We start from the raw sequence: 27,530 nt of genomic DNA, 5'->3' as shown, positions 1-27,530 counted from the left end.
ATCAATTTCGTTCGAAGTAATTTTTTTATGTAGCCAGATTAGTATATGTGCGTGTAGCAAACCTCGTTTTTGCCATTCCACTGAGTACATCCAGCATCGCACTCACCCAAACACTTCAAGTTTTACTATGTAGTTTATCAGTGATTTCAACTTTTGCCGGAAGACACGGGCCGTAATGTCATGCCTATGAACCGCCGATTGTCTTTGAAGTAAAAGCTGCAGTATCTCGTCCCAAGATTGATTACATGTAAATGTAATAAATAAATCTGGACGACCATAGAGACGAACATACGCAATAGCATCTTGAGCATATTCATGCATATGACGGGGACTGCCAGCATATGACGAAGGTAAAATTGTTAATCTTCCAACGTTTGTGGTATTACCGTCATTTATAACTGCATCTCGCAAATGAATGTATTGTTCAGAGCGGAGCTTGGTCTGATTCAGGCGGATATATAGCAAACGTTCTGATTCAATTTTAGCATACATATCAACGACAAATTGGTGAAACAATTCACGGCATTTAAAAAATAATTTTCTTCATCCTGCCGAATCTTTAGTCTATAGGAATAATAATGCATTGCACTGCATTTCTTATTCATTTCTTTGTTAGTGGCTGGATTCATCAATTTAATATTAAAGTGATAGCCGTCGGCTCCATCCCAAAAAATGATAGGATATTGTAGGGCATCGTAGCACCGATGAGTTTCAGCAATTCTTAACAACTGAGCGTTTCGCTTATGAAGAATAATATCTCGAGGTAAAAACTGATCACCGACCATAACGATTGCCACTTCGTCGATAGTTGGAGCATTGTATCTACGCACATGTTGGCCAGGAGGCGTTTTGTCAGCGGAAATAACAATTTTATGCGTATCAGTAGGCATCAAATCGATGGCTGTTTTGAACAGACAAACTAAATTATTATTTTCGTGGAAAAGATGTTGCAATTGGGAAACGATTGTCCTTTCAACGTTGGGAGAAATTTCGCAACGTGCATTCAATTCAGAATTTCTACCACTGATGAAGTACAATTGTAAAAATTTATGATTCTCGCCTGAGAATGGTAGAAGGGACCCTGCTCTATGATAAATTTGCCCTTTTACTTTGAAAGTAGACATAAATTGATCTGGATTTTCGATTTGGGCTCCAAACGACGTCATTTGGAAACATGAGTTGTATTTTCTGATTTGTGACAAAAAAACGCTTAGATTCTGACGTAGTTCCAGTAAGGAAAGTCTTCAATGGCTCTGGTGGTGCAGCCAATAGAGGAAGTTTAACTTTTCCTGAGGCGCAACACATTCCCATTGTTTCACCATTGAATTTCAAGGCCTTGCAATAGGGACAAATTTTAGACATTGTCCCGATTTGAACACATCACTTCCAATATGTTTGCTTTGTTTTACCTCTGCTTGTCTTTCGTCATTATGAAATACATATCGCCGAACCTTTGTTTTTTTAACTGAAATCTGGTAGGCATTGATGACCTTATCCAAGTCTATGTTCCAAACCCAATAATCATCGCTATCATTTTCAGTTTTGATACGTTTTGATTCTCGCTGTCCAGGTTGATTTTCTGCTAACTGCACGGTTTTGCGCTGCTCCAGTGTTTTGTCCTGGTGTTCAAATTTTGGTAACATTTGACATTTGGTAAAATTTTAAAGTAATTAAAACTTAGACAAAATTTCTTTGTGTACCTAGCACTCTAAGGCTCAACAATTTCTAATAAACATCAAACTTGTGGGTTTCTGTTTTAAGGTTTTCGAATTACTTTAATCCATTGTCAAAATATATTGAAATATTCGTGCAATTACCACATTTTTACATTTTAAACAATTTAATAAAATTGTAAGAGCCTCAATTTTTTTGAATGCTTATTATTCAAAAAAAGTATTATTGAATACTTGATTAAGACAGAGTGGTAGAGAAAATGAAAAAGAACTGAGACCTCTTTTTTTGTTTTTTTTAAATGATTGCTTTTTTGTTTTTTTCTTTTTTTAGATTTTTGATGTTTTCTCAGTTTTTCTGTTATTTTAGTTTTTCTTTTTTATGTTTTTTAGTTTTTTCTTTTTTTAATTTGTATTTTTTTTCGTTTTTTCCTCTTTTTTTATTTTTATTTTTTTTATCCTTTTTTTTCTTTTTAGTTTTTTTTTTTTAGTTCTTTACCTTTTAAAGTTTTTTATTTTTCCCTCTTCTTTAGTTTTCTTTTTCTTCTTTATTTTTTAGTTTTTCCCCCTTTCTTGGTTTTTCTTATTTTAGTTTTTTTTTAGTTTTAAGTTTTTTCTTTTTTAGTTTTTTTCTTTTTTCTTTTTAGTTGTTTTTTCTTTTTTAGTTTTTTTCTTCTTTACACTTTTTCTTTTTTAGCTTTTTCCATTTTTTTTTGTTTTTTTGTTTTTATTTTTTTTGTTAGTTTTTTACCATTTTTTATTTATTTTTTCTTTTTTCCTTTTAAAACGGTAATAACGTGTAACGGTAAAGATAGTACAACAGACGGACATATATACAACTTATTTGTATATATATAGATAGATATATATATTCTGGTGTTGTGCTGAAGACGGCCCTTGGACATAGGGCCGAAATATTCACTGAATTGAATTCCACTGTCTTGAAAATTTTCCCTAGTGTTTCTAAATTGTGTTTGTTTGACATGGAAAGGCAATGTGGTCTTCGTCGCTATTTACTAATAGAGTCTTTTTCACACAAATGGCATTTTTCGGGTATTTTCAAGCAAGATATTCGTTTACACTAGAATCGATCATTGAAACTTAATGAACAAATCCCTATTAGCGTTTCTTCTGATGACTTCTAGCAATTGAGGCCACCATGGCAATTTGTGGCTGGCCCGTAAAACACAGAAAAAAAGCAGAGGGGGGGGGTTGTCGTTAGAGAAAAATTTTAGACACATAAATATATTTTTCACAGCTTTTAATGAAAGCCCCTACTTTCTTTGAGCCAAGACTATACATTCCCCGTTGACAAGCAAACATTCGAACAATATTTTCTCTTCAAATTTCACATAATCCCGTTAGAAGTATATTTGAGCCACATTAAGATATTTTTGAGAGCTTTTAATGAAAATACCTCTTTTCTTTGACTGAGAGTTAGATTTCACTCACCATCAGTCGAAAAAATTCTTTTAACACTTCCCTGGTTAACATTAAGTTCTAGAAAATGTTAGTCCCAGCAATCATTCCAGATATTTTTTCAGATATTTTTCAGGTATTTTCTTGTTAAAAAATCAAGCATTAAACCCAATGGTTTGTGTTTTCGCAAGCCAACACTCCGTGATCCATCACGTCAATTTTTAGCACCATGGCACATCACTACTACCCCCTCTAGCACCCCCTCCTCGTTCCTAAGAAACTTTCCAGATATTTTCTCGTTACAAATATGATTTAAATCGAGTTAATATTTTGCAAGCCATCCCTCCATGATATACCATCTCAATTCCAACCACCGTGCTAAACTATGACTGACCATCTGACATCTTATGGCACCCTCTTCATCATTCCTAAGACATTTTCCAGGCATTTTCCTGTTAAAAATCACACATTAAAATCCAATAGTTTACGTTTTCGAAAGCCACCCTCAACGTGATCCACCACATCAATTCAAACTATTGTGCCACACTATGACTGACCTTTTGGCACCCTCTAGCACTTCTCATCATTCTTAAGACTTTTTCCTGGTATTATCTTGTTAGAAATAACGCACTAAATCCAATGGTTCATGTATTAACAACCGAAACCCCCCTGATACGCCATCTTAATTCACACCACTGTGCCATATTATGACTCGCCCTCTGACACACTCTAGCACACCTCATCATTCCCAAGACATTTTCTAGATTTTTTTTTTGTTAAAAATCGTGGATTAAATCCATTGATACATGTTGTTTTGCAAGCCAAACCTCCATGATGCACCATGTTAATTTACACAACTGTGCAACACTATGACTGGCCCTCTGGCACCCTTTAGCACCCCTTCATCATTCCTGTGACATTTTTCAGATATTTTCTTGTTAAAAATATGATTTTAATCCACTGGTTCATGTTTTTCAAGCCAATCCACCAAGATAAACCAGGTCAGTTCACATCACTGTGCCAAACTATGACTGGCCCTCTGGCACCCTCTAACAAGCCCTCATCATTCTTAACACATTTTCCTAAAAATCATACATTAAATCAATTGTTTCATGTTTTTTGCAAGCCAACCTTCAATAATACACCATGACAATTCACACCACGGGGCAACATTATGGCTGGCCCTTTGGCACACTCTAGAACCCCACATCATCCCTAAGACATTTTTTAGACATTTTTTCAATAACGTGATCACCAGTTCGACTTTCCTCACTTCTACCCCTCCCCCAGCCACTTTGGTTCCAGTTCCGACTCTCCTCTTTCGATTCTCCTCCTCCTCTTTGGTAAGTTATTACCAAAATCTTACTATTGCATTATCAAAACCACATACAATACTCTCAGAATCATGCAAGTTATTACATCTTCTATGGTATTATCATAATATCACAAGTTGTTAACGAAATATCTTTAGCAACAATCAAACGGTGACTGTTATTACCAAAATCGAATATGATGCTATCAAAATCATGTAACGTATTAACGAAACATAACATAGTGCTATCAAAATCGTGTCTGTTATTAGGATTATCAAAATCATGTCAAATATTATCAGAACCTTACATGGTATTATCAAAGTCTTGCCAAGAATTACCAAACTCTTGTATGATATTATCAACATCTTGTCTGATATTATCAATCCTCTTACACAACATTATCAAAAATACCGACTGATGTAATGAGAATCCTCTACGGTAATATCGACATCACTCACGGTAATATCAGAATCATGAAGTTATTAGCGAAATCTTACATATTATTATCGTAGTCTCACAATTTATTAACGAAATATCTTAAGCAACAATCAAAACATGACTGCTATTACCTATATCTAATATGATGCTATTAAAAACATGTTACCTATTAACAAAACTTAATATAGTGCTATCAAAAGCGTGTGTGGTATTATCAAGATTAAAACAGCGGTCAAATATCATCAAAACCATACATGATATTATAAAGTCATGTATGATGTTATCAGATCATGTTAAATATTACAAAATCTTACCCTACATCATCAAAGCCTAGAGAGATATTATGAGAATCATTTCGGGCATTAAATGAATCTTAGAAGCTATTATCAAATTCTAGAATGGTTCTGTCAAAATCATATCTCATATTATCAAACATCCTGCACTACACTATCGAAATCTCTCCAACCGTTCCTTCATTGTCCCCAAGTGTGTCTCTAGCTCCGCCCAGCAATCCCCCATTTATAAATCTATACAATGGAATATAATACCCTCCAGTGTCAAGCTATCCACAAGTTTTCGCACGCTGTACAACAATGTACTAAACTCTGATATTATAATTCTCTAAATTTTTATTCCATTTGCTTTAATTACCCGTGCCTTCTCTTTTTTTCTCTTCTTCATTTTCAATTTTTTGTTATGGTCCCTAACAAGTTCGCTTCGAGGATCCTTATTATTATTGGTGTTATGATCCATTTTCATTTGAATAAATTAAATGAAATCGAAACTTAATTGAATTGGCTCTTAACTGAGAACTATATGTGTTTTAACAGTCTTGGAAAGTACAAATAAAATCAAACTGAATACTTGATGCATAATGATATTAATTGTGGAAAATAATCAGTTTAAGATTTTATTTCACTGTAATTTTTATGTTCATTTTCAAAGCTGGATTAACTGAAAAAGAAAATATTTATGCTTTAATTTGTTTTCTGTGAAGCATAATTCAGACTTTTACAATAAGGGAAGAGGTCAGTATCCAAACTCTTGTTTGAAGTGAAACTATATTTGTCTTGAACAGTCTTGGAAATAACTAATAAAACTAAAAGGAGCAATTGATAAATTATGATATTAATTGTAAAGAGCTCATCAGCTCAAAATTTTATTTTACTGTAATTTTTAAGTTTATTTTCAATTTTGTAAAAAGTACGAAGGAAATCATTTTTCTAATAATTCCTTTTCAGTAAAGCGCCGATGACGCAGTACGTTTTAGATATTCACAGTGAGAGAAAGGGGCAAAACCTAAATTCTTGTTTGTAGTGATTTTTGTTCGTTTCAAGCTTGATTTGCATACTCAATTTAAGTTTGCACTTGTTTTAAGATTTACCTATTCATTTTTATTAGTACCTATTTTATGTTTGCTTGTTGTGATTGTCTATTTAATTTCTTTTCGCTTTGGGTTTCATTCGTATTTTCAATAGCAAAATATTTTTGTTCGTTTTAAGCTTGATCTGCATATTCATTTAAGGTTTACACGTTTTAAGATTAATGTTTTCATTTATTTTAGTACCTATTCGTTTTGGGTTTCATTTATTCTTTAATAGTATTTTTGGTCGTTTTAAGTTTGAGTTATTGTAGGTTTCTATTTATTCTGATCTTAAGTTGAACATGGCCTTTACTTTTCTTTAAAAAACTTCTTTTTCGGAAAGCTTTTTAATTAATAACTATAAAACTCAATCTTCTTTAGCTATTTTGATACTTTTTGAATCCCCTCCCCTCGAAATGAATTTGCTGTGCATTTTCCTGAGCATCGATGTAACCTATCGGAAACACTTTATATATAAGGAAAAATAGAATTTATTTCACTGTTCCCAAATATTTTCGTCACCATTTGGATTAATGTCATCTTTCAAGTAGCAGCACTAAGGAGACTACATGAAATGAAACTCTCTCCTTCATCTGCTTGTCTTTTGGTATTTTATTACAGGTGATGCAATTTTAATGCCTTAGAAAAGAGCGATGTGGACAAAGTATATTTTTTTTTTTACCGAACTGTTATAGAAACTTCAGGAGAAAATCATTCGACTGAAAATGGAAAGATCTAATGCTTTTTTTAAGAGTACAAAGCGATTGGAAGGCAACCAGCATCCGTCCTACGCTCATCAATTCCCCAAATTCATCCAATGAAATTTTGAGATAGCCCTGTTGTTCAGCATAGTTGAAAGTTATAGCAGCTATGTCTTTTGGAACGATACCCCCCCCCCCCCCATACACACAGAGACATCGGGGCAGCTGTTGTTAATTATTCACTTCGCCAATTGTTTACACATTTTTTTTTTGTCAGAGACGGACAAATGGTTTCATTTCTATTTGATTTGAAATCAAATTTTTCTAGTTCCATTTTTAAGAATCAAAAGTAATCGGAGAGCAACCAGCCCTCTCCCTCACATATATTTCCCCCAAATTTATTCAATCAGAATTTTGAGACTGTCATTTAGTTCAATAAAGTCCAAATGCAGAATATCTGAGCCTTCGGATTCACAAACCCCCTACCATCCCTCGGCCCAAGGGCTTTAAGTTATGCTAGTTGAGCACTGTTAATATATAGGCTTTTTATGGAAGGAGTGGTCGTATAAACTTTGGATGAGGCTCATTTGATTGAAAGCCAAGGGTTCTAGTCCCCTTTCCAAGAGTTAAAAAAGATTAGAGGGCAGCCAGCCCCCGCCCCCAAAACCCATTTTCATCATATACATCCGATCAAAGTTTTGAGATAGCTATTTGAATCGAAACAGTCCAAAAGTCATACAACCATAACTTAGAGGTTGACAAAGTCTCGCTACAGGAGCTCTAAAGTATACAAGTTGTCCAATGTTAACACATAAGGAAATAAAAAAAAAATGAGGAGATATTTGATCATGGATCTCCAAGAAAGCTTAGAGTATTACGATGAAACTTTTAAGGAGTTGTTGAGATGGATACCAAACACAATCAAGACTGCTGATTGTGAAAAGAAAAAAAAATCAGCAATATCTAAGGAACGGCTTAGGGTATTTGGTTAAAATTTCCAAAGTATTTGTTGCTCAAGTTAGAGGAGTGCAAGTTTCACGGATAAGATTTTTGCCCAGGGCGATTCCAGCAGTGTACTTTTTATTTCGATCTGATTTGTTTTGAATCTATGTGATAAGGTCCGTCTTTTACTATGTTGCAGCTATAGCTGAAACAATGATTCTACGACATCTAATCATCCCCAGAGTCAGTAAGAACATTTATGAGATCTTTTTAATAATAACTAGATCTACGTTACATAAGCAACGTGAGGTGTTGCGGCAACCTTTGTTTGGCTTCGCCGAGTAAAGTGTTGCGAGAGCGACACTTTGGTTTGTTTCCTCGCTTCAATTAAACGCTGAAGTTATTAATCTGTAAGGATCTTAAAATAAATACTAGGTACACCAACTCGCAAAAGCGGCAAATGCCTCATTGCAACTAGAAAAAGTTGCAAACCCCTCATCGTTGAAGATGATTGTAGACTAACAGCCTATTATTACCTACAAGTCCCCTACATGTCTTACCACTGGAACCAAATTGGTCTTACCATCAAATACACCGGAAACAAATAATAGGTATACCAACTAGCAAAAGCTGCATACCCCTCTTTGCCGAAGATGGTTATGTGCTAAAAGCCGAGTGTTGCTTCAAACTCCCCTATATGTCTCACAATTGGTATGGGCTTATATTTTTGGTTTCAGTGTGTACCTTACTACTGAAGTTGTCAACCCCTTTAAACTTTCAAACTGGTATATCTCATGAAGGAATTTTTCCAAAAAATGGATGACATATGCTACGATCAGCTCATCGAGAGCTATCGACTGCCGTCAGATATAAAAAATCTATCTGTCTCAGTTCAAAATTTGACTTTTTTGCCATAGGCCAAGTTTCTAACGTAATCACTTAGAAAGGAGTAAAGGATAAACTCTAATTTCTTTAGTAATGACAGAGCTTTCAAAGTTTAAGAGACACATCTAATACCATTTCTGTATCGGCCTATTTTTGGTTTCAGTGTGTACCTTACTACTGGAGTTGTCAACCCCTTTAAACTTTCAAACTGATATATCTCATGAAGAAATTTTTCTACCAAAAAAAGGACGACAAATACTTGGATCAGCTCATCAAGAGCTATCGACTACCGTCGAAAAAAAAATCTATCTATCTTAGTTCAAAAGTTGAATCTTTTTCCGTAGGCCAAGTTTCTAACGTCATTACTTAGAAAGGAGCAAAGACTAAGCTTTAGCAATGATAGAACTTTAAAAGTTTAAGAGGCGCATCTGATACCATTTCTCTACCGCAATCCCAAGTGCGAAAAACCGAATGATAAACTCAGCTGAAATCACGAACAGAAATGGCTAGAAACAATACATTTTTGGCCCCAGGCAAGAGTTCCAAACGCAGTCATATTTATCAATCCAGCTTAAGGTCCACACTTTCCGTAAAAACCGCAGAGGTTAGACCCTTACCACTTTCTAGGAATAAGCTGAAATCGGGGTGAAAAAAAAAAAAAAAAAAAAAAAAAAAAAAAAAAAAAAAAAAATGCTCTCGCTACACAATTACCACAGCCTCGTCACATTTAACATGTGGCTCTATTACTGTTCTAATACGAAATTTTGTCTTCTACAAAATTTTGTTGGGGTGGCGCGAAGAGCCAGCCCAACAGCTAGTGTTTTATAAATATAGCCAAACTATTTAGAATTCACTGAGCGGCCTTGGCATAATTTGCAGGCCATGACATAACTTGCATAGACCTTGCATAAGAGACCCAAATATACAACAAAAAACCGAATCCTACTATCACGAAAAACTTAGATAAACTATTTACATTCTTCCAGTTTGAATCGAGCACAGAGATATTCATATTTAACGAAACTTATATAATTAAGAAGTGTGATTTAAGAAGTGTGACATGTCATGTTATTTCGTTTCTGCTCATTTTTAGTTTGACTCGGTTATTTATTGTAATTTGTATTTGTTTTGGTAAGTGTTTATTGGTCTATTCAGTACTTCATAAAAATAGTTCTTCTCTTTAGAATTAAAATGAACTTTCAAATTTCGTGGTTTCAGCTTTCGTCTTCTTTTATTCTGATATTTCTTTCTTTTTCGGTTTCTCTTTTTTCTTTTTTGTTTTATGTTCGCAGAGTTTTGGAGCAAATACTGATTTCTAACAAGATTTTTAACTCCCAAGGAGCTAGTTGAAACCAAGCAATCATATTGAATAATTTCTCTTTTATTTTCCATTTTCGTAGCTGCATAATTAGCGCCCATATCTGCCAGCTCATTGTCCCAAATTCCTATGTGTCCTGGTACCCACAAAAACCTTAAAATTTTCACCTGTTTTGAGGCTCTCATAACTGTGTCTTGAAGTCGCCTTACCAGTCCCTCTTTCTTGGGAGCTTTTATGCTTACTATAGAATCTAAGCAGCTGATACAATCGGTACAAATAACCACCGAGCATTGAGATCCCGAGTACTCGTCTAAAATTACCTCCAAAGCTCTTAAAAGTCCTTCGTATTCAGCTTGAATGCAACTTTCACTTTCGGTTTTTATACATATTACTTCTGAACGGTGAGGAACTGCAATCGCACATCCACTACTTTTATTCAATTTGAAAGAGCCATCGGTATACAATTTAATAAAATTCTGATCATACTTTTCTATTGCCTTCAGAAAACCAAAACAGAGTCCAGTTTCCGTTGTTTCCAATCTCAACTTTGCAATGCTAGGGTCCAGTAGCTTCTTTATTTCTTCGGCACGGGTCATGGCCTTAATTCTTCTCTCCTCGATACCATCCTTCGTCTCTGCAGCAAAAGCATTAAACGTATGATTGAGTCTTTTTCGCTCTTCGTCAAAGATCCTGTCGTTGTCCGAAACAGTCGGCTTGATTTGGGTATTCTTCTCTTTAGAATTAAAATGAACTTTCAAATTTCGTAGTTTCAGCTTTCGTCTTCTTTTATTCTGATATTTCTTTCTTTTTGACATCAATTCTACGAAATCATGAGTATCTCTTTTCCGTTTTTTTGGATTTACATTCGCACAGTTTGGGAGTAAATTTTGATTTGCATATTCAGTTCTTTTTGTGTTAGATTCTCCGAAATCATCGGTATGGTTGAGTCTTTTTCGCTCTTCGTAAAAGATCTTGTCGTTGTCCGAAACAGTCGGCTTGATTTGGGTATTCTTTGTTTTAGCATTTTCAAAAGAAAAATGAAATGAGCTGTAGATACTCATGTCAAGTTCACACCGGAGAGTACATTGGAAAATGAACCCTCCGCTAATGAACAGAGATTTATCAGGATTTCTGTGCCCTGGAGGTACAAAATCCAAACTTGTGACAATCTCATGCTTAACAGGATACTTTAGACTCAAAACTCCCCTTTTCGCTTGAGCATCGTCCCCTACATATAAATCCTGGTTAACTGAACTTATCTTAACTCCTGCATGTCTTGGACGTCGAATCACGGCAGGAAAATCAGCCTTTGGGTCACCATCCACAGAAAACCCAGTTTCGGAAATATCTGATCCATTATGAATACCCATTTCCTTTATATCTTTAGTATGCATTTGAAATTTGTGATTAACATAAACAATTTGTGTGCTGTTATAGCAAATGTTAGAACTGTTGATTGATTTACAATTTATGTAGCATTTTTCTCAATCGTAATGTTACCCCAAAAAGATTTAGAATTAGGAAGCAGAATCATCCAAATATTTTTGCAATTTAAATTTTTTGTTCGGGTAAACTTTTAAGTTTAATGAATGTGAGTGTTACATCCAAGTAACAGACAATTCCAAATTTTCCTCAGAAGATTTTCTTTAGTCTAATTCTATTTAATAGCAGATTTTATCTCTAAGCTAGTCGGAAATCAAACGAATCAATTTCTGAATGTCATACGAGGCTGAGCTGTCAAATGAACTTATCTGTCTCAAGGCGCTGCAACGCCTTAAAAATCACTTAGCAAGCTTTAGCGTCGACTGACCGTATCAAAGACAATGGAGGTGTGGGTGAATTTTCCCAACACCCTTGGAAACTCCTAAAGCTGTAATATTGCTCAATGACATTTTCCCAAAAATTTATATAATAATTGATAGGGTACCCTGAAAGTATCAGCAAATCAAAAAGCTAACGAAAAGATAGTTTTAAAAAATAGGAAATGTAATATTTTTAAGATTTTTGAGTAAAGCGTGGTCTATTCAATGTACCCACCGCAGTGGCGGTTCAGGCCTCTCTCGCGCCTAGGGCAAAATCTTGATTAGCGCTTACTCCTCTTTCTTCCAAAATTTGCTGGCAACATTTTACCAAAAATTTTTAGTTATCTAAATCTGACTTTTCTTACTTTAGCCTCTGGAAAATTATCAATTATCTCCTCCTGCCAAATCGCTTCCAATTCTTATTGTTCTATTCTCATTAACGCTGAATCATTTAGCCACCCTTGTCCTATAGTTGATCTGACCTTTCCTGCTAATTGACGCAAGCGCTGACCCCCACCACCCACCACCACCACCAAATAAGTGACGACAGTAATGAAAAAGTTGAAAAATGTCACGTGCCGAGATCATCGCAGAAATGCTGAAGACATACTTTCGAGAAAGAATAACCGTATTAACTGATCTCCTAGTGGTCGTCTGGACATATTAAACAGTCCCAAGGGATTGAACTAGGGGCATACTGGTCAGACTCTTCAAGAAGGACGATACAGTAATAAGTTATAACTGGACGGACATCAACTTTCGACCTAGTAGGTCTTGCTCTGATCTTATTTTCATTCTTAGAGCAATGGTTGAAGAGTCCTTAGAGTAAAAAAAACAGGACCAAAAAAATATACATGCTCCATTGATTTTGAAAAGATGTTCGATTCTGTTGACCGAAAGATTTATAATTGAATCTGAATTATTATAGATTACCTGATGAGCTAGTCGAAACTCTATGAAGATAGTGAATGTTGTATGCCCACAGAAAATGGGGATACGCCTTTCTTCAATAAAATATCAAACAGGGATATACCCTATTCTGTTAGTTCTTGTTATCGACTAAATTTTAATGAAGTCTTCAGACTCTAGAATGAAGTTCTGCACTCGGCAGATCTGTGGCCTGGACTTCACTGACGACGTTGTTCACCTCGAAGAAGCGAAACTAAGATTAAAGCTGCTATTCGACACCATACAGTGATCGTAAGTAAGACAAAGAGCATGGCTACATCTGACCCTCTGCTGACAGTGAAATGCAAAAATAAAGCAATTGAACACGTCAATGAATTTAAGCACCTCGGGAGTAGGATTATCAATAACCATCAAAATCAAGTGGAGGATTTGACAAGTTCCATCGGCTTTTATAAGTATAAATCAATATGGCACAGTAAGAAATACTCTATACGCTTGAAGCTCTATCTCATGAATAGCAATGTGATATGCACTCTCATTTATGCAAGTGAACGCTGGAATCTAAATATCCAACTGGAGAAACGCATCATAGATATGCTATAGAAGAATGCTGAACATACTGGGGCAGGAAAAGGTTACAAACATGCCAGAAAACCGGTCAGCCATCAGTTACTAAACTTAAGAAACAAGGAAAATCTGATGTTTTTCTTTGTCTAGGCAGCCTTGACATGTCCTGTTTTTCCCATTTTTTTCCCTCTGCCGCTGGCAGGGAACTAGAATATCATTGAAAGAAATAGCAACATTTAGTGTCTTTTGTAGTTAACAAAACACTGTATTTAACATAAAATCAATTCTTTAACAAGATATTGCATTTTCTAATACAAGATGATGAATAGCGTCATCACCGTAAGTTACAACCATAAATGATTGACTACAGTAAGATAAACTACAAAACAGTTCATAACAAAGAGAGAGAAATATCAGAGAAGATATTACAGATGAAAGCTCTAAATGAAAAATTTGAAAGATGAATTTTGAAAGAAGTGCCCAGGTCAAATACAAAAAAAAAAAATAATACCTTGTGCCAACTTCGTTTTGTACTTAGATTATCAACAATGATTACTGCACCCTGATCATATTCGTTTAACATGTGACTCTATTACTGTTCAAACACGAAATTTTCGTCCTCTCCTTTCATCTAAAAAACATATTGACACGCAGAAATTAACAACGTCAAGACAATTAAAAATAAATGGTTTATGAATGTGGCCAAACATTTAGAAGTCATTGGACGACATTGCCATAACTTGTAGACCTTGCATTAGAAATCCTAATAAAAGATAAAAACATTCAAATTCTCCCGTTTTGTGTCGAAGACAGAGATACACAGATTTAATGAAACTGGCACATTCAAGTCGTTTGGTTTGTGCTTGGTAAGGGCTTTTTGTTTGTTCAGCATTTCATGATGATAGATCTTTTCTTAAGAATTAAAATGAATATGTCGTGATCTAAATTATTTTGAATATCATCTTTCAAATTTCTAATTTACGAAAGCCATACGGGGCTGATTTATCAAATGAAGATTTCTGTCTTAAAGCAAAACAACCCCTTAAAAATCACTTTGCAAGTATTAGCATCAGCTGACCGTCTCAAAGACAATTTATGCGTTGGCGAATTTTCCAGCAGCCCAGGTACCTCCCAAAGATGCCCAATTGCATTACCTAGAAATTTTGACTAGAGGTGACAGGGCATCTTGAATGACTGAGCATTTCGAAAAGTCAACGAAAGACTAGTTTGAAAAAGTGAAGAATATAATCTCTTTACTAATTTTTAAGTAAATTATTGTCAATTCAATGTACCTACCACATGAATACGTCTTCTGTGTTGGCACGGCTTTTATATTGCGGGTGAAAAGCGTCGAAAAACACCAGAATACTTCCGTAACTGAGGAAAGCACCAAAATTGGCTGAGATGTACTTACGAGTATCCTCTTTAATATGGCTAGATTACGCAAGCGAAATTTTTCCTCGGAACTCCGCTAGGTGGCTTAAAATCGAAGATGACGGACAAAAATACGAATTTGTCAAAATGAGAAGACATGGCCGTTCAAACAGGCTAGTATGGGGTAATCGATGGCACAGGTTCCGAATATGAACGCAAAATAGCCTAAGGTGTACCGTAGTGCCGCTAGGTGCCTCAAATTCGAAATGGCGGACGAAAATACTCAAAGCTCTGGGCAAACAGCAGTTCAAACAGTTTGTGGAGGAATACCTCGTTAAATACTCCAAACCAATAACAGCTCCGTTGGTCAAGAATTGCATTACCATATTTGGCGGGTCTAAGAAGAAAAAACCAGCCGCAGTGAAAACTCAGCTCAGCGCCGCTAGAAATGATGTATCACTGTTTGGAGTACTTTACGTGGGCTGTGTTGCTCGAGGAGGCGACATGGACGCCTTCTTCAAACACGAAAAGTCAGTAGCCACCGGATTTGACGTTTGATGGCCAGATTCGTGTCGGCAACAAGGCTGAACTTGCAGATGTCTTAATCAGCTAAACCCCAGCTGCTGAGATTAAAGTTTCAAATGTTACAGCGAAACTGATAGATGGAGCTGTTCTGGTGCAAATGTTGAATCCAGGGAATTCGAAGACCTTCGGAGAGTATGCAGAAAACGTGTTTTTCCCATGATAGACTATCACCTCAGACATGTCGAGAGATTTGACCTCGTATTCGATGTTTACGGATTGCAATCTAAAGTCGTCTGTCAGAAGTTAGGGAGGTAAGGGTTCACGACTAAAAGTTGTTCCGAACACACAAATCCCATTGAAGTGGAAAGAATTTCTGCAAGTAGATGCAAACAAAACAGACTTGTTTAACCTGCTGAAACCATGCTGTCGTGAAAAGGTCTCCAACGTCAAAACAAGTATATTACACTACTGGAAAAACGTGCATAGCTAACCAGGCATTCAAAGGGCAGAACCTCATCCAGTTATGTTCACAGGAAAAGGCTGACACCCGCCTTTTGCTTCACGCTGGTGACGCAGTCTAACAAGGACATGCGTCGATTCTCATTCGAACGGTGGACACAGACGTGATTGTGATTGCGACCTCATGCTTTGATCGCATTGGAGTATCCGAATTGTCTATTGCGTTAGGTGTCGGTACACACCTAAAGTACGTTCCCATTCACGAAATAGTTCGATCGCTCGGGCCGATGAAATCACAGGCACTTTCGTTCTTCCACGCGTTTACAGGATGTGATACCGTTTCTTCTTTTATCCACCACTCAAAGAGGCAGTTCTTTGCGACTTGGCAAAATATGCAAGGACAGACGGAGACTTTCCTTCAACTGACAAACCAGCCCTCCCAAGTGACAGAACTGCAAGTACACGACCTTGAACGCTTTGTCATGAAGACAAACGACGTAAAACAAGACTGCGACGACGTGAAAGAATTTAGGAAAGAAACATTTCTCCGACAAAACACCAAGAACATGCAGAGACTTCCTCCAGCTAGTGCTTCGCTTTTACAACATATTCTTAGAGCTGCACTACAGTCAGGTCAAGTGTGGAGTCGCAGTCTGGAATCAATACCCACCCTTCCCAATTTTTCTTACTTTGGATGGGTCAATGGCACCGATGGAAAGTGGCATCCCAATTGGTTAGGTTCCCTTCCGCCAGCGTTAAAAGTCTGTCGCGAGACAGTGCGTTGTGGTTGCAAAGAAGGGTGTGAAAGAAGGTGCCGCTGCAGGAAATTTGACCTTAACTGTAGCCCACTATGCTGGTGCAAATCAAAGTGCTATAATTGTTGAACATGTGATTATTCTTTTTACCTGAAGATTCGATTGACATCTTTGTGTTCCTGATAAAATTATAATTCTTAAATGCTTTAATCCGTCCGTTTAGCTTATGTTGCTTCATTTAAATTAAATAAAGAGATGAAGAGTTAACAAGTATTTAACTGATTTTGGTTTAGCAAATCTGAATCATTGTTTAGATCTGAGTCATTTTTAGTAGTGAAGGCTATTTTACTTTTTACTATGGGGCGTGATCGTCTCTTGCTAGATTAATAGCTACCGCTGCAATCCGGCCTTTATTTGAAATTCTTTACTAGGTTTCAGGTATATCCGATGAATCAGATGATTCCTGCCAAAAAAGTACAAAAGAGTCGAAAAAAATTGATTTTATTAAAAAATTATTTAATTACAAATATGCACTAGATACGGCAACTTCATTTAAAAGAGCCATTAAACAGCGTTCTACGATGTTCAGTTACCAAGCTATCGGTAAAAAAGAAAAAAAAGAAGAAATATGCCCTCGATGCATAATATCGTTCAGCCACTTTTCTTGATTGTCGAACCAATATATTTTCCTTGTTATTCAAGCCAAGGGACAGTTAGTTTCCTGTATATGGATATGGAACAAGGCAGTTCTAGTTGTGTACTTCTTTCTTTTTATCCGGCTCTAGTTTTAGCACTTATATGTGTTTTGTTTTTACTATGGGGTGTGATCGTCTCTTACTAGGGTGCAACCCGGATGGACAATGTTGTAAAACGTTTTCAATATTGACTGTCTCGCTGCTAAATAGAAACTGACTGGGGAAAATGAATGTCTTCTAGGAGGTGGTGCAATCGAGTGACGTCACAAAACTTATTCGACTTATTTCTTGATACTTTGAAATAGCGGCCATCTAGGTAGTGGTTAAAAGGTAAGCCACAATATAATTTTGTTTTAGGTTCAAATAGTATATCAATAAATAGAGAAAATGCATTTGGACCACGATGTAAATATTTCATGCAATAGTCCAGAGAATAGTCTCATTATATCATTAAGCATTCTTTGAGAAAATACTTTCCTTTGTATAGATAACTCTAGAAAATCATCATTTAGAATCGAACATTTTTCCAAAGTCATTAGATTTCGCATGATATTTGCGTCTCATATCCAGTCATGTTAATCCTGACACTTTCACTACCGATTATAGACTAACTAAGAATCTCGCAAGTAACAAACATACTCCTTTTTTATAGATTGATTCAGATCGATGTCTTCAATATATTTCACTAATGCATTTAATCCGTCTTGTAATCTATGTATATGCATTATATTCACCTTTGCTACAAAGCATAACTGTTCTTCCAACATGAATTCGCTTAATGATGTAACATGTCGCGCAAATATCTTGTCACATTCTAGGGTTCGCCAGCAGCCCCTTGTAATGTCTAGTGCAACACTAGGCACTCTAGGTTTCATTTTACAATTGTTAGCGCCTTCAATATCCAGTAGAGTAATAGCATCCATTACTAGACGATACTATCTTCGATGTTGACACACTGAACTGTTTTTTTAATACTTAAGCAAATCAAGCAACTCATGCAAGATTGCGTCACCCTCACCCATAAATAGTGGACCATCGTCATTTCTTTTTTTTAACTGGGCTTCCCCGCTTGACTAACAGACTCTAGCATTCTATTACGTAGCATCCCAAAACCTATTAGGTAAAACTCAACAAAATCCTGATTTAGCTGGGTATCATAGCTGTTTTAAACACTATTGTGGAAAATGCAAAAGTAAAAATTCCATATGACGTAACAGACACCTGCATCTCTTAGAAAAATTCCCCATGACGTAGCCTGCACCTCTGTCTTGAAGATGTTTTAAAAAGTAACAAGGTCGGGATTCGAAGGGATAGGGTTCCCATAGAAAGCCTTATGCTGTCACTACTAATAGGTAATTTTTCAAGAAATCTGTCTAGTTTGCCGAAGTAATATTTGGATTAGCAAATCAGTATATAATTCTATAACTAATTCCGTCTACATTTAAAGGGGCAATCAACCTAAAAGGAAGAAAATACTATCCAGAATTTACAGCTTGTTTACTAATGAAACTTAATCAAGTCTGTCAAATTCCATTCCTTAGAGTTTCAGTTACTATTGAGCCGCATCGCTCCTTACTTGAAGTTCATTAAACGGTTTGATTAACAATAGTAAATGTTTTTAAAACAAATCTTTTATGATAATCAAACACAAACCCAATTTAGGAAACCTTGCTAAAGCCATATTTGGACGTTATTATGAGTGAAATAGATATCTCAAAATGTGCAAATGAAGGTTACCTGGGTGCTTGGGCAAAGCAAGGTACGGGAGATGACCAAGTTATTTCCAATCACAAAGAACTAGAACTTTCAATTTTTAAAAGAATGATTTCTTTTAAAAGTTTCCAAAACTATACATCCATTTCTACAAAAAATGTCCAGGAGAAAACAAACAGGAAGGAGAAAACACTACAGGTGTGGACATTGTCATAACACAACTACTTACATGGACAAGATGTTAGTCTTGCAATGTATACAATTTGTAACATATACAAATATTTTTGCAATAACCAGCTATTAGCTCTATACGCAATTTAATGTCTTTTCATACTGTGTGTTTCAAGGATATTTGATTATTAAAGCCAGTCCAATTTCTAACAACAATTTCTACTGGTCAAGACACGGAAATCTGGAGCTAGTGCCCTTAGAGACCGCAAAAAGATGACATCCGTCAGTACAATAAATGACAATGCTTTTCTTTCAGGTTTTCGTAAAAAAATGCGGTTTTTCGTAAAAAAAAAAAAAAACTGATCATATTTTGAAAATACTTTTCATTACAAAAGGTTTTTAACCCCATCAATTACGGGGTTAGGAAATAGACTATTTCATTTTTAACTATGTGATGTGATCATCTCTTACTAGGTTGCTAGCTACCGCCACAACCCAGAAAAAGAAAAAACGATGCCGTATATAAAGAATATTGTTGTTGTAGCCATGTTTCCCTTGTTGTTCAAGCCAAGGGACGGTAAGTTTCCTACAGAGGGGTTTCAAGGAAAGGCGGTTCTAACACTGTACTTGTTTTTTTTTTTACCTGATTCTAGTTTTAAGAGTTAGGGAATATTAAATTTTTTGACTATGTAATTTAATTAATGACACGTAATCGTCTCTTACTAGTCTCCTAGCTAACGCTGCAACCCGGATTCATAATCCTCTTAATAATTAACCAGACCGAAACCTTATATAATTATTTTGGTGTGTATTAACGAATTTATTATGATGTATTATGTCTAACTTTCTTCGTAAGTCTCCAATGGTACAAAAGGAAGCATAGACGCTTGTCACACGAGTGACCGGTGTTCGATTACCCATAGTAGGGAATTTTTAATATATCGACTTTAAAGTTGCCTATGTAAGTTAGTATAGGCAAAAGTTTGCATTCTTTAATGTAATAAAAACTGATAGTATTTAAAAACTATTTTTTAGTTACAAAAGGTCTTTCAACCCTTTCAATCTCCTTTAATATGAGTAACTAAATAGATAACTACGATGTTCCAATGCCCCGCTCTCTGAGGAAAAGAAAAAAAGGAAAAAAAGATCCCGTATATGCAGAATATCGTGGTTGTAGCCACTTTTCTTGATTTTCAAACAATATATTTTCATTGATTTTTCAACACAAGGGACGGTAAGATTACTATATAGGGGTTTTGGACAAGGAGGCTCTAATGGTTTGCTTTTTGTAACTTATGCCAAGAGGGCATATCAATTTTATTGAGGGCGGTTGTATATACTTCAGATGGGGCTCATTTGATTTGAAATTGGAAGTTATAATGCCTTTTTTAAGAGTCAAAGTGGTTTGAGAACATAGCTCATCATTTCCCCAAGGACATCCAATCAAAATTTTGAGATAGCAATTATGTTCACTGTATTTAAAGGGTCCAAAATTATATCTTGATGAAGACACACCCGCCCCCGCGGTTCTAAGGGGCAAAGGGTGCAAGTTATGCCCCGGAGGCATATAAGGTTTTTATAGAAAGGGTGGTCGTATATACTTTGGAACAGACTCATTGGATTGGTAATCAGGGTTTCTAGTGCCTTTTTAAAGAGTCAAAGTGATCATAGGGCAGCTACCCACCCACACATCCAATTTTCCCGAAATGCATCTAACAAAAACTTTGAGATTGTCATTTTATTCAAAATAGTCCCGAGATCATATAACAAGGCTTTTGGGGTTGATACAAACCTCCAGAGCCTGGGGGTAAGGGTTGTAAGTTATGCCGCGAGGGCATTTAAGGTTTTTATGGAAAAGGATGGTTGTTTAATTTTAGAACAGATTGATTTCGTGGAGTATTGGAAGTTCTAGTTCTCTTTTAAGAGTTAAAAGTGATGGAGGGGACTTAGATCCCATCCCCGACAACTCCTCTTTCGCCAAACATATCTGATTGAAATTATGATTATTAAGTTGGAACTTTCAGGGAATGATGAGGAGGATGATCAAATGACCAAAAAGTCAATATTTGTACGCTACTGCTACTATTATAATTTCTACTTCCGCTACTAGTACTACTACTACCGCTACTACTGCTACAACTACTGCTTCTGTACTTATTTCTAAGGCTAAGGATATTTAGATGAAAATGAGGGGGTAGGGGCCTGGCTGCCGTTCAATCTCTTCGGAATTACCTCAACTTACAAATTTCAATCCAATACCCACAGCCGTGCCTTACATATTGTTGATCTTCTCTTTCCAAAACCAGCAAGCATACAGATTATTTTGGTTGTGTTAGGCATCCCTCTCAACATTTCCTTAAAGTTTAATCTTAATACTGTAAGCTTTTTTGGAGATCGAGAATCAAGAATCATGTCTTCTTAAAAAAGGACCTTAAATGTTGACAATGGGCAACTGCTGCAACCTACAGGCCTTATCCTGGGGGCTGTTGCGGGTTTCGATAATTCCAGAGTTATAGTCATTGAACTTTTGAACTATTTTGAATAATATAGCTATCTCAAAATTTTGGTCGACTATTTTTAGAAGAAGGGCAACTAAGGGGGCATAGGAGGGGTTTGGCAGTCCTCCAACCACTTCAAATCTCCCACAACATGTCTTGAAAGTTTCTTAAAATATTGCAGATCCTTCTTTTTGACAAACTGGATGCATATAACGCCTTTTGATTTCGTATAGAATACCTCTCATTACTATCCAAAGTTTCACAATAATATTCTTGGACTTTTCCAATAAACCCTGGAACAAATATTTTCAACTTTCATAGTGATAAATTCTGCATGTAAATACTGACTAATTACACAATTTACAATCCTCGTCTCAGGACGGTGGAGGGTATGGCATCCCTGGAGGCGTAGCTGTAAGACCTTTTGACTTCTTTGAACAAAATGACGAATGCAAAATTTAGATTATTGTATAGCAGAGGCGGAAACTAAAAAGGTCAAGGAGAGTAGAAATCTCACTTCAAGATCCCCTCAACATACCTTGAAAATGTTAGCCTAATGCCCTCAACCGTTCCTTAGATACTGCTGATAAATTCTTTTCACAACCAGCAAGCAACTATCTGAACAATTCCTTAAAGTTTTATCTTAAAACTCTAAGCTTTTTTGATGATCCAGGATCAAGCATGCCCTGTTTTCTTAATAAAAACCTTAAATGTTAACAATGGAAAACTTGGATAGCTTTTTGCCCTTGTCCCTGGCTATGGGAGGTTTTGTAAACCTCTGAGTTATAGTTATGTGAATTTGGGACTATTTTGATTCAAATAGGTATCTCAACACTTTGATCAGATGTACTTGGTGAAAAAGAGGCGTTTGACAATTTTTCACTCTTAGAAAAGGCACTAGAACTTTTTCCGATTTTCAAACGAATGAGCCACATCCAAAGTTTATACAACCGCCCCTTCCATAAAAACCCTATATGTTCACAGTGGGCAACTAGCATAACTTACAGCCCTTGCCCCGAGGGCTGAGAGGGGATTTGTAAAAAAGTTTTCAAAGAAAAGTAAAGAGCTCCACTACGCCAAAAATGAGCAAAAATAATGTCAAATAACTTTCCAAGCGCAAAACTAGCAGAAATCATCATGAATAAATAAATGCAACTCAAAACGAACAGAAATTACGATAAATAGCAATATCAAACTCTAAAACGAGCAAAAATCAATATAAGTAGGACTGACAACCCCCATGCCGTCTTCACACAAGAGAATAAACTCCACTTTACTGAAAAAAACCGTGGATTGACAATTTAATATACATACACTGATATTTATTCCTTAAAGTTTCAATAATTCCTTATTTATTAAAGTAAAAAAAAAAGGCAAAACCATTTTATATGTATTTTGTTTTCAGTAAAGTGCAAATTATGTTGGAAAGTGTGTATTATGTTGCAAGTTATGTCTAATGTACGTAAATACGGGAAAAGTGTAAATTATGTTGTAAAGTGCAAATTATGCATGAAGGAAGTAATTCGACACTGATACATTTTCCAAGAGATACTTACAGATCTGTTAGAATTAATTGCAGAATGCAGATATGAAGGAGTCTTCACAAACTTAGCCTATCAAAAATTATTAGCGATTGCTGTGTCAGTGGCGAGTCCAATCGAATGAGCTCCTTCCGAAGTTTCTACGACAACCCCATCTATACAAAGTGGTTCGCAAGAAAAAAGAAGCAAAAATTACATTATATCCACGTCGCTCTTAACTTTGGCATCGCTATCGCGCTACCTATGATAAATACCAAAAGACAAAGAAGATGGGGGAGAGAGTTTAATTTAATGTAGCCTCCTTAGTGCTACTGCTATAAATACAGCATTAATTGAAATGTTGACGAAAATATTTGGCAACACTGAAATTATCCTATTTTTGGCATTATTTTCCTCGTTTCTAAAGCGTTTTCGATAGGATACGTGAATACTCAGGAAAATACAAAACAAATTCGTTTCGAAAGAGAGGATTCAAAAAGCAGAAAAATATATAATTACGAATGAGTTTCAGGATGATTGTTGCTTCGGGATCATGATACTATTAAGTTTTATTGTGTGAATTATTCATGCATTTTGTTTTCTTAGCATGCGGTTTCACGCTTCAACTCTTTATACCTTATAGTTAATTGTATTATTTTCTTGCAAGTAGTGCATCCTCAGGAGCAACGCTTTTGGTGTGCTACCTATTGATACTGTTTATGGTTTTGGAAAGTAAACTATTACCAATGCTAATTAAGAAATTAAGAAAAAAATTATTACAATTTTGACATTTTAGGGGGATACAGACCTGAAGCCACTCTCTTTACGCATGGGCTTGTGACGGGATTACCAATAAAGTAAAGAAATTTCCTTTCTTCGAAAAGGACTCAAGATATACACTACACAACTTTCATAAAAATAGTCTCTATGAAGTAAAAATTGAACCAAAAGCCTGTATTTAGTCGTCTATTATGTAATAATAACAGATAAAAAGGCTTCAAAATTATAGCTACTCAATGTCATCAGCTTATGATTCAAAACTTCTTCAGACACTCAGATCTGATATTGGTAAAAACTTAATAATGAGTTTCCCATATTAATTTTTTCCCGTAAGTTGTCATAAAGGGAAAAGTCAAGAAAACCCAGCACACAACGAGTGACAACTTACGCGAAGAAGCAAGTCTGGCCACTGAAATTGTGGCTCAAATTCAAGCAGCAGGGGTTTGTACAAATTAAGACCCCCACAAAAACTAGTATCGACATTTGCCCCTCAACGCTATAATGGAATTGAAATAGTACTAGTTAAGTCTTCTTCTTACTTTGTAACTATCTAAATTTTAGGGGTTTATAGATTTATTATCAGAATTCTCAGAAGCTGTTATATGAATTGTGTTGTAATTTAAATTTTAGTCCGTAAAAGAAGTATAGGATAAAGACTTACCTCCAATGCCTTACAGGCTTGCATTGACAGTCCCTCATTTGTATAGGACACAGCTATTGCCATTCTAGCTTCCAGAGAATTTGAATCTAACTCTAAGCATCTGTTTAGTGCTTTAATTGCTTCTCTGTCCTGTTCATTTTCAGCCAAAGTAATACCAAGCAGAAGCCAACCTTCAACAAGACTTGGATCTTTTTGCACAGCTGCCTCAAACAGTAAAACTGCGTTGGATAAATCCCCTTCAGCTCGACGTTGCTTCCCAACTTCCAGTGCATTTGGCGAGTTACTTAAAGGATTTTCATCAGAAAATTCGTATTCATTTGCTCGTTGTTCAGATTGAGAAGCCTCCAGCCATGGTAAGTCCATTGGAGAGTCCAGTGCTGCACGCTGCCAATCTGTCTCCATTTTGTCCCATATATCTTCGTTCTTAAACTCACTCACCCATTCACTAGCTCGTTGATTATTGACTGAAGATGTAGCTTCTGCAAATTCAGTGGCCCATGTCTCTGACTGCTGTAAAAGATCACTGGCGAGTGGCATTTCTTTGGCAGTGTCCCAAACATCCTGAAAAGCTCCCTGATGAGAACCATAATTAGACTGTGAATTAAACTCCTCAATCCAATTTCCCTCTTTGGCAGTTTCAAGAAATTCAGATGCCCACTGTGAACTAGGTTGTGACCGAGTAATAACAGACACAGACGGACCTGGTTGAACTATATTTTGCCCTGCAAAAAAAATAACAAATAAACATTAAAGTTTATAACCCATGTCTTCTAGTAATTTTAGCCACAGTAACAGTCTTACTTCGTTCAATTTTCAGTTTGGGAAGAAAACGTTCAACAGTAATGTTTTTTCAGGCCAACCGATTGTTTTTAGAGGCCATGAGAGACTACACTTACAACGAAAAATCATTGCCATGGTGATCAAGCTTCAGACATCACACCAGTGATAGAACATGGTTGCCAAATTACTTACTTTCTTTCGGCAGGGACCAGACAATGAACTGTCCTCCCCAGCATTGATTGATTGTCTCCAAAGACCAATCGGCACCAGGAATGTGCTAGCTCGCAGATGAGGACGTCTCGACATGTCGCACTTTGGGACAACACAAGGTGGGGGCGAGGAGCTTAAACAAAGTTTTTTGATGACGAGACAGAGCCCATCGGACTAACCATAAAGTAAGTAAGTAATTAATTTGTTGATGCCCACTCATACAACATGAAAAAGTGGAGTAAAATAAAAAAAGAAAATAGTATGACTTCAAATACAACGCAACTTTAAAAATCGACCTCATTCAAGTTTTAGCAATGAGGAATTTCTTTCATGGAGCGGCATACATAGTAAAAATTTTAGGTTCTTGCAATAAGCTGAACGAAGCTTCAATTTTTCTGTCGCTGTAAACCACTCCCATAAAGGTGCAATATACAACAGGTGTGGCAGAGCGACAGCTGAACACAGTCTAGATAGAACTTTTCAGTTAAACGTATACTTAACGGAAGCTAATTTGGCATAGCTGAGTCTAATTCCCTTAGATAAATTTTCTATTAAAAGAGTTCTAGTGCTTGTTACGCTACATCCGTAGGTGACACCGAGGTATTTCAGCTTTATTTCTGGAAATACTTTTCTCCCACAGACAACAACATATGAAGTGGCGGGGCAAATTCGGGTCAAATTTTGTATACATGGTTCTGTGAACCAAAAATTAAAAACTCGGGTTTTCTTAGAGTTCACACTTAAGCCCAAACAATCATATCCACGAGTTAGCAGGTTTAGATTGCACTGGAGAGAAGAAAGGTTGGACAAAATCACACAAATCAATTATAAGGCCACCATTAATACCTTTAGCTAAGATGAAGTCAATATACTGAACAGTACGGGGCTAAGTATTGAGCCTTGTTTCAGACCTCTTATAATTTTCACTAGTCGTGACGGAGTTTCTCCATTTAAATTAATTCTAATGAAAGAATTATCGTACCAATATTTAAGACTTGTTTCAACAAAAGCATTTAATCCGCACTCCAACAACTTTGTTAATAGTTGCACTTGAATTACTAAGTCAAAGGCCGATGATATGTCTACACTGCATAGAAATAGAGACAAACCCGAACTTGCCGCTTTAGATATAACTCTTTTACGAACCCTATGAGCAAAAGCCCAACCCGAATTCCGACGGAAACCAAACTGACGGTAATCTACCGAGCACTTGGATACTACTTCTGAAAGTATGAGACGTTCGAGCACTTTACTCAACGTGGTAGAAACTGTTATTGGGCGGCAACCAGAGCACTCGTTTGCATTTTCACCTTTTTTCTGTATATTAGTAACTATACCAGCATGAAAAAACTATCACACTGTTGCAAAATCAATACAGATCTGATATAAAAAGGTAAGATGCTGATAGAGTAAGTCATACACGTGTTGGAGGTGTTCTGTAGATATACCACACAAACCAGGGCCTTTCCGGCGCTTTAACTGACGGATAGCACACTTTATATCTGCAGGAATAATTACGAAAGTGCTTCTTTTTTTAGAAGGGGCTGTAATTTACATTTTAAACTAGTTTCACTGTCGCTTTCCAGCTTTAAATTCGAGCTAACCACTGTAATGCTTAATCCACTCTTCCTCACTAATGTTTAAGGCAGATCGACATTCCAGAGACGACTTTTTAAAAAACTTCCATGTGAAGTTTGGATTACTGATCGCTTCTTTAGATACTCGGTCAGTATTTTCCATCTTTGCTCTTTCAATCAACATACTGTATTCTTTCTTGATTCTTCGAAAAAGATTAAACAGGGTCACACTTCTAGGCTAATTTGAGTCGAGCAATATGCGATACCACAGCTTGGCTCGCCATTTAGCAATTTTGAGTTTGGGGCATGTATCCCATCCCGGTATGCGAGAGCCTTTCCTAATTTTGCACTTTGGTACATCAATGGTCTCTGCAACTTTCAGTGCATGAATTATCTCTCAACAATAAATATCCAAGGCTATTTGGTTTGTTTAGAATACTATCAGATGTAGCAGTGTACAGCTCTCTGTTTGTTTTCGACCACTT

At 36.2% G+C, this 27,530-nt stretch overlaps 1 protein-coding gene across 3 annotated transcripts in view; it reads right to left on the bottom strand.

Annotated features, from left to right (window-relative positions):
* Positions 1-27,530, bottom strand: part of LOC136029996 (peroxisomal targeting signal 1 receptor-like) — a 113,328-nt gene that overhangs the window by 61,775 nt on the left and 24,023 nt on the right. For all 3 annotated transcript variants that reach the window (XM_065708614.1, XM_065708604.1, XM_065708595.1), the window contains exon 3: positions 24,479-25,200. In XM_065708614.1, the coding sequence (XP_065564686.1) occupies positions 24,479-25,200 (722 nt within the window). The remainder of the gene's footprint in view (positions 1-24,478; positions 25,201-27,530) is intronic.

Source organism: Artemia franciscana, chromosome 1, assembly GCF_032884065.1.
Source record: "Artemia franciscana chromosome 1, ASM3288406v1, whole genome shotgun sequence".
NCBI classification, from domain to species: Eukaryota; Metazoa; Arthropoda; class Branchiopoda; order Anostraca; family Artemiidae; genus Artemia; species Artemia franciscana.
This window is presented reverse-complemented; position numbering and strand designations above follow the sequence as displayed.